This window comes from Rana temporaria, chromosome 1, assembly GCF_905171775.1.
Source record: "Rana temporaria chromosome 1, aRanTem1.1, whole genome shotgun sequence".
Classification (NCBI taxonomy): Eukaryota; Metazoa; Chordata; class Amphibia; order Anura; family Ranidae; genus Rana; species Rana temporaria.
Genome location: NC_053489.1, coordinates 179,429,515 through 179,439,793, shown reverse-complemented (window position 1 = coordinate 179,439,793; position 10,279 = coordinate 179,429,515). Strand labels below are relative to the sequence as shown.

The 10,279-nt window shown below is 43.4% G+C and overlaps 1 protein-coding gene across 1 annotated transcript in view; it reads right to left on the bottom strand.

Moving 5' to 3' along the window:
- Window positions 1–3,391: 3,391 nt before the first annotated feature.
- The window catches only part of P2RX7 (purinergic receptor P2X 7), an 87,809-nt gene continuing 80,921 nt past the window's right edge, over window positions 3,392–10,279 (bottom strand). Inside the window, exon 13 of the mRNA XM_040346804.1 lies at window positions 3,392–4,205. Within this exon, the coding sequence (XP_040202738.1) occupies window positions 3,717–4,205 (489 nt within the window). The 3' untranslated portion in view covers window positions 3,392–3,716. The remainder of the gene's footprint in view (window positions 4,206–10,279) is intronic.

Genomic DNA, 10,279 nt, shown 5'->3' with positions numbered 1-10,279 from the left:
CCCTTCCTCCTCCAATTCTCCTATGTATCAGGCTAGGAGTCCTACGCCTCAGATGGCTCACAGCTGGTACTTAGAGCCTGATAGATCAGATCCTGGTGCGTGTATATGTGGGTCTCAGTGATGACAGTACATGTAAAACAGAGCAAAAAGGACATGCAGCCTATTGGTGTAATAACGTTGCAACACGGGACCCCAGGAGTAACCAAATTGCAGATGCACTCACATGAATAAAATGTTATGGGACTTGTCTCCATGAGTAACGGACTCGTAATAGGCCTGCTTCTCCTCCTCCTCCCACCTGCCTGTGGATCAGGCTGACAGTGCTGGATGACTCAGATGACAGTGTCACACATAGAGGGAGAGGAAATGAAGGTACATCGCATAACCCAAATAAACAGTAGGATGTTTATTAAAACAAAAGTAAAAAACTTCCCCTGATGAAGTCAAAACGCTCTCAAACCAAGTTACTCTTAAACCAAGGTTTCACTGTATCTTAATATATTTAAAACAATGAAAGAAAACACAATTCTTTTTATTAATATGTCTTACAATAATTATGTTACAATATCTGGAAAGATAAAAAAAATTATCCTAATCTGTAACAGTCAAGCATATATTATCATCATGAAGTCAGATGGTGATCAGTAAAACAGTACTTCTGGCTCAGTGGTTTATTAACATTTCCTTTCAGCCTGTAAGCATTGTGTAAAAAGTATATTTTTAGTATCTGTAATAGTTTACATTTGTTGCTGGCATCCAATTAATTTAAAATTTAAAAATAGTTATGTCTTTGAAAATGTATGTATAGCGAAGAATTTTCTTTTTAGTTTTTGAGTAGGGAAGGATTAAAACCCCTATCAGTTTATCTTTTGCTTTTTGTCTACCCTTGGTGAAATTTCCCTTTACTGCCTGTCCTGGAGTGTTGCATACAGGAAGTCGGGGGAAATCTCTGCAAAGACATTTGTTATTGCAACAAGTGCCTTCATTGGAAGATTTACCCCTTGTTGTGGTGACAACTACAAAATGTTGAGTTTCCCATCACATCCTGTCTTAGTGACGTAGGCCACCAGGACAAATAGAGAGGGTGTGTCTACCCAGCGGGGGACATAGACAACAATGAAACCTCACTATATATTGGCTATAGATACAATTAGACACAGATATACATTAAATAGCATAAAAATCCCCAGTACATGGTTAGATTTTATACACTATTTGAATTGTTAATTTTGTTAATGTTGTATAATGTCAGAATGTCAGCCTACTCTTTAACTCTACGTGACCTCTGATTATTAGCTATTATTGATATTAAAAATGGTCATACACACAGAAATGATGACCCATGATTAGAAGTGATGTGAACAGAATTGTTCAGTATATGTGGTCAGATTATTCTTGACCATTATCCTGATTGGTACTTGACACCGAACCACACGAGTAGTTGTGAATAAATGATCAACATATTTGACAGTGCAGCTCTGATCGGTGTATTTTAACGGAGGAGACCCCACTGTCAGAATACAATAGTACAGCTGGGACAGTGCCATTGTTTCTGTTGGAAATGGTGCGCCAAATGGTGCAATTGTTCAAATGGTGCTCCAGACAATTTTAGGGCTGTTTTGGGCAGAGCCGAAAACAGCAATGGGCTAGAATTCCTGTAAGAATTGCCATGTGCGTTTTGGGATTTTTTTCTTACTTTCTGTCCTTAAGAAACAGTGAAAAGAGAGTATGCAGACTGCAATAAACAAGATGCAGCTGCCCCTGGACTTGATGGCTGTGTTTTTTTTTCTGCCTCTAAATACCACTACCTCTAAACTCCTCTAAGTGCCTATGTGTGCATAGACACACACAGTATCTCATAAGAGTGAGTACACCCCTCACAATTTTGTAAATATTTTATTATATCTTTTCATGTGACAACACTGCAGAAATGACACTTTGCTACAATGTCCCCTCAAAATAACTCAACACACACTGCCATTAATGTCTAAACCGCTGGCAACAAAAGTGAGTACACCCCCTAAGTAAAAATGTCCAAATTGGGCCCAAATATTTTGTGCGGCCACCATTTTTTTCCAGCACTGTCTTAATGCCCTTGGGCATGGAGTTCACCAGAGCTTCACAGGTTGCCACTGAAGTCCTCTTCCACTCCTCCATGACGACATCACGGAGCTGGTGGATGTTAGAGACCTTGCACTCCTCCACCTTCCGTTTGAGGATGCCCCACAGATGCTCAATAGGGTTTAGGTCTGGATACATGTTTGGCCAGTCCATAACCTTTACCCTCAGCTTCTTTGGCAAGGAAGTGGTTGTCTTGGAGGTGTATTTGGTGTTGTTATCATGTTGGAATCCTGTTCTGTGGCCCAGTCTCCGAAGGGAGGGGATCATGCTCTGCTTCAGTATGTCACAGTACATGTTGGCCTTCACGGTTGCCTCAATGAACTGTAGCTTCCCAGTGCAGGCAGCACTCATCCAGCCCCAGACGATGACACTCCCACCACCATGCTTGACTGTAGGCAAGACACACTTGCCTTTGTATTTCTCACCTGGTTGCCACAACACACGATTGACACCCTCTGAACCAAATACGTTTATCTTGGTCTCCAGTAATCAATGTGCTTGCTTGTCTTCAGCAAACTGTTTGCAGGCTTTCTTGTCCATCATCTTTAGAAGAGGCTTCCTTCTGGGACGACAGCCAAGCAGACTAATTTGATGCAGCGTGCGGTGTATGGTCTGAGCACTGACAGGCTGACCCCCCCCTTCAACCACTGCAGCAATGCTGGCAGCACTTATACATCTATTTCCCAAAGACAACCACTGGATATGACGCTGAGCAGGTGCACTCCACTTCTTTGGTCAACCATGGCGAGGCCTATTCTGAGTGGAACCTGTCCTGTTCAACCGCTGTATAGTCTTGGACACTGTGCTGCAGCTCCGTTTCAGGGTCTTGGAAATCTTCTTATAGCCTAGGCCATCTTTATGTAGATCTACAATTCTGTTTTTCAGATCCTCAGAGAGTTCTCTTTGCCATGAGGTGCCATGTTGAACTTTCAGTGACCAGTATGAGAGAGTGAGAGCGATGACACCAATATTTAACACACCTGCTCCCCATTCACACCTGAGACCTTGTAACAATAACGAGTCACATGACACAGAGGAGGAAAAATGTCTAATTGGGTCTAATTTGGACATTTTCACTTAGGGGTGTACTCACTTTTGTTGCCAGTGGTTAAGACATTAATGGCTGTGTGTTGAGTTATTTTGAGAGGACAGCAAATTTACATTGTTATACAAGTTGTACACTCACTAAATTACATTGTAGCAAAGTGTAATTTCTTCAGTGCTGTCAGATAAAAAGATATAATAAAATATTTACAAAAATGTGAGGGGTGTACTCACTTTTGTGAGATACTGTGTAGGCTAACATGCAGGGGTGTTTAGAGGCAGAATAAAAAAAAACACCAGATGCCCCTAAAACCAGCGTTAAAAATGCTGTGTGTGTGCATGAACCCAGGAAAATCGAGACTGCTACTGCGGAACAGAAGAATTATAATTTTTATGTTGATGGCCAATTTCCTTGCTGGAGTCACTGAGAGGTATAGAAGGCCAGTGATTGATTCTCCCGATCATTATCTATTCCAAATGCAAATATTTGTTTTGAATGGAATGATCTATAAAAATAGACAGGCCAACACAGACGGATCGGATGGCTGTTACTAAGATAGCAGAGGTTTGCAAGAGGGACCTGATGCGGACTGCATGGAGGTTTCACAAGTATCATCATTAAATAAATGTTCTATTTCATGTCTACAACAGCTTGGTATCTTTGCAAAGTCTACTGTATCCTTATTGCTCCCAAAACGCCATTGTACGTACTGATTTCGAGCACACTCTGCTAGCTGTTTTTTGGCTATGGAATTCTTGTTTAGTAGAGGATTTTTGTACTGAAGAATGCGCTCCAGAGCCCGCCTCTGCAGGACCAGCTTCCTAAACATTTCTGAGTTTGTAATGCATTCCCCATTCTGATATCGGCAGCACAGCTGATCCTCATACGCAGTCGCTGGGAGACATTTCAAACATTGACACCAAGAAGGAATTGCTGAGGATTTTTTAGCACTTCTTATGTGAAGAGGAAGGTCTTCCAGTCCTTCGAAGAAAGACAGTTCAAGCTGTGCAAGGACTGTATTAGCAGACATTTTTCCTTTCTGGAATAAAAAGAATACACAAGCATAGGTTAGCCGAGGATTTTTTTTTTATATATATACGGAAAGGGCTAAAAGTAGGTACATTACTGATTGGATCATGGCAATATACTGTATAAATGACCAATTGGATGATGGCATTATATAGTAGATTTACTGTACATTAATGATTATCACAGCAAGAGGAGCGAAGCATGGAATGCGACTGATATTTTTTTATATCGTTGATGGAAAATGGAAATGGGCTATACAGTAACCAACATGTCCATGTATGATAAGAGGAGCAAGTCTTAAGTGCTATGAATTTGGCTATGTTCTTGTTTTAATGATCGGATGATGGCCTTATATAGTAGGTATACAATACTGATTGGGTTATGGCATTTTATAGTAGGTATACATTACTGCATAGATCGTAGTAGCATTATATAGAAGTTATACAACACTGCATGGATCGTAACATTATATAGTAATTATACAACTGATTGGATAATGGCATTTTATAGTAGGTATACATTACTGCATGGATCGTAGTAGCATTATATAGAAGTTATACAACACTGATTGGATAATGGCATTTTATAGTAGGTATACATTACTGCATGGATCGTAACATTATATAGTAATAATACAACACTGATTGGATAATGCCATTTTATAGTAAGTATACAGTACATTACTAAACTACTACTCATGCAAAGACATTCAAGCGCTGCTCAGTGTAGTTATTGTGTTGAGCCCAGTCTGTCTGATGACCCTAGGGGGCGGGTACATGTCAGGCTGGGTTTAGAAGAAGTAAACTGAAAGATGCTGCTGTTTCGTCAGATTTGGTGACCCATCAGAATTGGTAACGAAGGTGACGTTCTGTCACCGCCATCTTGCTTTACCCCGCACTTCTCCATAGAAAGGATACTCTGAGAAGGGGGAAAGCGGAGATGAGCAGGCTTGCCTCTGCTTTTAAAATTCAACATCATAACAGTCCGACAGAGTTCTAAGTACTGGATTTTAGTATATAAACTCACTTTACTGTTAAAAATAAGTGTAAAATGCAAAACACCGGTGGGTGTAACAAGATGTCCGCTTATCCTTACTATCCTTACTATGGAGGAGTGCGGGGTGTAGCAAGATGGCAGGGCGTCAGACCATCGCTTCCGTTACCAATTCTGATGGGTCGCCATATGTGACGAAACACTGGCTGTCATTCCACCTGGAAGACTGGTGACATCTAGTGGCAGAAACCATTACTACTGGGGACAGCTCCAGCTGGAACGTAATAAATAGCTGCTTGACGATGCGCTCGAGGCCGCAGACGAAGGAGAATCGTGTCTCCTGGTTCTGCTGGACCTAAGCGCAGCCTTCGACACAGTAGACCATAAATTGCTACTGAGATGACTAACAGAAGTCGCCGGAGTCACAGAAGATGCCTTACCATGGTTCTCCTCTTTTCTCGGAAACCGATCACAAACAGTGAAACTGGGATCTTTCACGTCAGAAAAACGCACGGTGCCATGTGGGGTCCCCCAAGGATCCCCCCTATCACCGGTGCTGTTTAATATCTATCTTCGTCCTCTCTTTGATATTATCAGTAGCCAAGAACTACTCTATCACTCTTATGCAGACGACACGCAGTTGTATTTTCGCATCTGCCACAAAAAGGATCATCATCTCAGATTAGAGAAATGTCTCTCTTCAATAGAAAACTGGATGACTAAGGCCGGGTACTCACGACCAAACATGTATGGTGAAAGCGGTCCGTCGGACCGTTTTCACCATACATGTCTGCCAGAGGGCTTCTGTACGATGGTTGTACACACCATCGTACAGAAGTCCGCGCGTAAACAATACGCGGGGCGTGTCCGCGGTGTCGCCGCGTCGATGACGCGGTGTCGCCGCGACAATGACGCGGCGACGTGGGCGGCCCGCCTTTAAAATGCTTCCACGCATGCGTCGAAGTCATTCGACGCATGCGAGGGACGGCGGGCGCCTGGACATGTACGGTAGGTCTGTACTGACGACCGTACATGTCCGAGCGGGCAGAATTCCAGCGGACTGTTTTAAAACAAGTCCAGGAATATTTGTCTGCTGGGAAAAGGCCCGGCGGGCAAATGTTTGCTGGAATTCGGCCCGCTCGCGCCCACACACGACCAAACATGTCTGCTGAAACTGGCCTGCGGGCCAGTTTCAGCAGACATGTTTGCTCGTGAGTATGGGGCCTAAGAGTTATCTCAAACTCAATAGCGCTAAAACAGAACTCTTTATGTTCGATGCCAGTCGGAAGAGACAACCGGCAACAAACTGGACACCATCGCCCATTCTGGGACAAATCATCTCCCCTAGCTCCAAAGTCAAAAGTCTAGGAGTCACGTTTGACACCTTCATGACAATGGACGCACAAATAGGGTCAGTAGTCAGCGGGGCGCACCATTTGATGCGCCTACTACGCAGGCTTATTCCATTTATCCCCAAAGAAGACGTAGCAGTCGTGGTGGGAACAATCGTGAATTCCAGACTGGACTATGCAAATGCCCTTTACCTCGGGCTCCCCAAGTACCAAATCGCTCGTCTTCAAGTCGTACAGAATACGGCCGCCAGACTGGTGACTGGGAAAAAATCTTGGGAATCAATCTCACCTTCACTGAGATCCCTTCACTGGTTGCCAGTAAAAGACAGAATTGCATTCAAAGCACTCTGCCTGACACATAAGTGCATCCATGGGAAGGCTCCTAGATATCTATGCGACAAGATCAAACCGCACAATTGCAACCGCATTCTGCGATCCACCGACCAAAATCTGGTCAAGGTTCCTAAAACCAAATACAAGTCCAAAGGAGAAAGAAGGTTTGCTTTCCAGGGCCCCAGGCTTTGGAATGCTTTACCAACCAGCATTCGGTTGGAGCAAAACCACCTGTCTTTCAGAAAGCAGATCAAAACCCTGCTTTTCTGAAGGCATGAGACACAAACAACCAGCACCCAGAGGCGATTCAGTTCGCATGTGCCGCGCTATATAAATTTTTCATTCATTCATTCATTTTAACTCTTATTCTTATGCCGCATACACACGATCATTTTTCAGCATGAAAAAAAACTTTGTTTTTCAGCATGTCGAAAAAACTAAGTTTTCCCAACTTCATCATTAAAACGATGTTGCCTACACATCATCGTTTAAAAAAAATGATCTAGCAAAGCGCGGTGACTTACAACACGTACGCCGGCACTATAAAGGGGAAGTTCCATTCTCCTTTGGGCTGCTTTAGCAAAAGACGATTCGCGATTTTTTGTCTGTTACAGCGTGATGAATGTGCTTACTCCAATTGGCTGGAATTGGCATCCACATCTATGGAACTAGACCTCGGAGCTGATTGACCACTTCTATTATCAATAGGTGGAGGGCCCCTACGGTAAAATGCACGCTTCCCTCTAGCATATGTCAACGCTTACTTGTGACTGTCCTGCACTTGACTTGGCCATAGCATAATGATCTCCGTACTCATTTGTGAACCACTGAGGTACGTCGTAATGCATGCAACATGAATGTTTACTTTCTCTGTTGTAAAGCTGATCTCTGCATACTACGAAACCTATGTTATACTCCTAAACTGTATATACACATTGTCCTATTCCTGTTATCCTTTTTTTTACCAGAAATAAAAGTTTGTTGTATTAAAAAAAAAATAGTTGTACCTCTTTATCTGCGATTTCTTCTCTTCTCTACATCTGTAGAAAGTCCAGAATTTATAAAGATTGCCCGAGCGGTCAGAAAACAGGGGGCACAGAGCTGAAGTTACACTCTGCACAGTGAGGAGAGCTCTGAGAGCTGATTGGAGGGAATGAACACACCCCCTTCACACAACACACAGAAACAGAGCTAACAGATCTCCCTCCCCTGTCACCTGTCAGAAGTGATCCATGCTGATAGCATAGGAATGAAGCAGCAGACAGAAATTAGCTCTTAGTGCTGTGGATTGAGACAAGTACACTTTATAGAGGGATATACTTTGTTCATCTTTCATGTCTGAGGTTTACAACATTTTAAAGGGGTTGTAAAGGTACATTTTTTTTTTCCTAAATAGCTTCCTTCACCTTAGTGCAGTCCTCCTTCACTTACCTCATCCTTCGATTTTGCTTTTAAATGTCCTTATTTCTTCTGAGAAATCCTCACTTCCTGTTCTTCTGTCCTTAACTCCACACAGTAATGCGTGGCTTTCTCCCTGGTGTGGAGTGTCGTGCTCGCCCCCTCCATTGGGACTACTGGAGAGTCAGGACACCCACTAACACACAGCTCCTTTCTCTATCTGCAACGTAGAGAGCGTCCTGACTCTCCTGTAGTCCAAGGGAGGGGGCGAGCACGGCACTCCACACCAGGGAGAAAGCCTCGCATTACTGTGTGGAGTTACAGACAGAAGAACAGGAAGTGAGGATTTCTCAGAAGAAATAAGGACATTTAAAAGCAAAATTGAAGAATGAGGTAAGTGAAGGAGGACTGCACTAAGGTAAAGGAAGCTATTAGGGGAAATTTTTTTTCATTTACAACCCCTTTAAGAGCATTCTAAACACTGCTACTATTGGTGTACACAACTTCTATAGAAATCTATTTTGATGGTTGTGTAATTGATCTGATGTTCCAGGTGACGAGTGCCAGCCAGAAAAGGAAGTAAGAAAAAATGTCACCAACAGGGGCCCCAAAGAAAATTAATAACCATATGACTGATCTTCTAAGCATTCACCAAACTATTTAAAAAAAAAACTATTTTACAATTAAACACCAACCCTTGACCAAAATACTAACTCTGACCTAACACTAATGCAACTTTAGGGGTCTCTAAACTTTCTAAAGAAAGGGCCAGTTTACCGTCCTTCAGGCTTGACAGGACTTAAGGGGGCGGGACTGTGCCCAGTGAGAGTAAACAATGCCCAATCTTTGGTATTTGGGGGAGAAATAGTTGGTGTCAGTGGGAGGAATGGCACCCCAATTTTATTGTCAGTGGAAGGAATTATGCTCCATTGTTAGTATCAGTGGAAGGAATAGTGCCCGATTGTTGGTGTCAGTGGCAGAAATGATGCCCCATTGTTGGTGTCAGTGGCAGGAATAATGCCTAAAGGGCCGCTTAAAGGCAAGCAAAGAGCTTCATTCAGCCCCAGGGCTGCGGTTTGGAGGCCACTGTTCTAAATTATTAAAGAATCGATCCTGAAAAGTACCATTCCTGTGCCAAAATCTCATATGGCCAGGATAGAACTAAATGCAGCCTGCAAACTGTGCATGCAGACTTCAGTGATAAATACATTGGGCTAGATTCAGGTAGCTCGGCGCTTCTTTTGGCCGGCGTAGTGCATCTCATATGCCCTACGCCGACGTAAAACAGGGAGCCCAGACCAGTATTCACAAAGATCTTGCGCCGTTTGTTGCGCCGGTGTAGTGTAAATACGCCGGCGTAAGTCCGCCTAATTTAAAAAAGGCAGGTAGGGGGCATGCTCCATGTAAATTAGCCGTGACCCCATGTAAATGAATGGCCGTTCGTAAGGCGCATGCACGCGCATGCTCAGAATCACGTTGCAAATACTCCCTAAGAAACGTCGGCTCAATGCTTTCGACGTGAACGTAACCTACGCACAGCCCCATTCACGTACCACTTACGTAAACGACGTAAAATTAGACGGCTGTTCCGACGTCCATACCTTAACATTGGCTGTGCCTCATATAGCAGGGATAACTGTACGCCGGAAGTAAGCCTTACGTAAACGGCGAAGCGGGCGCAAGTACGCTCGTGAATCGGCGTATCTAGCTCATTTACATATTCTACGCGTAAATCTACGGAAGCGCCCCTAGCGGCCAGTGTAAATATGCACCCTAGATACGACGGCATACTAAGACTTAGGTTGGTCGGATGAAGAAGGAATTCAGGTGTATCTAGTTCCCTGAATAGCGCGCATAGATACGACGGCGCAACTTTTAACGTACGCAGCGTATCAATAGATGGTATGTGGTTAGTCACGATTGATGTGACATCTCTGTACAGCATCATTCCCCATGCCTTGGGTTTTGATGCTGTCTGTTTTTACCTAATACGTGACTCTGGCCTCCC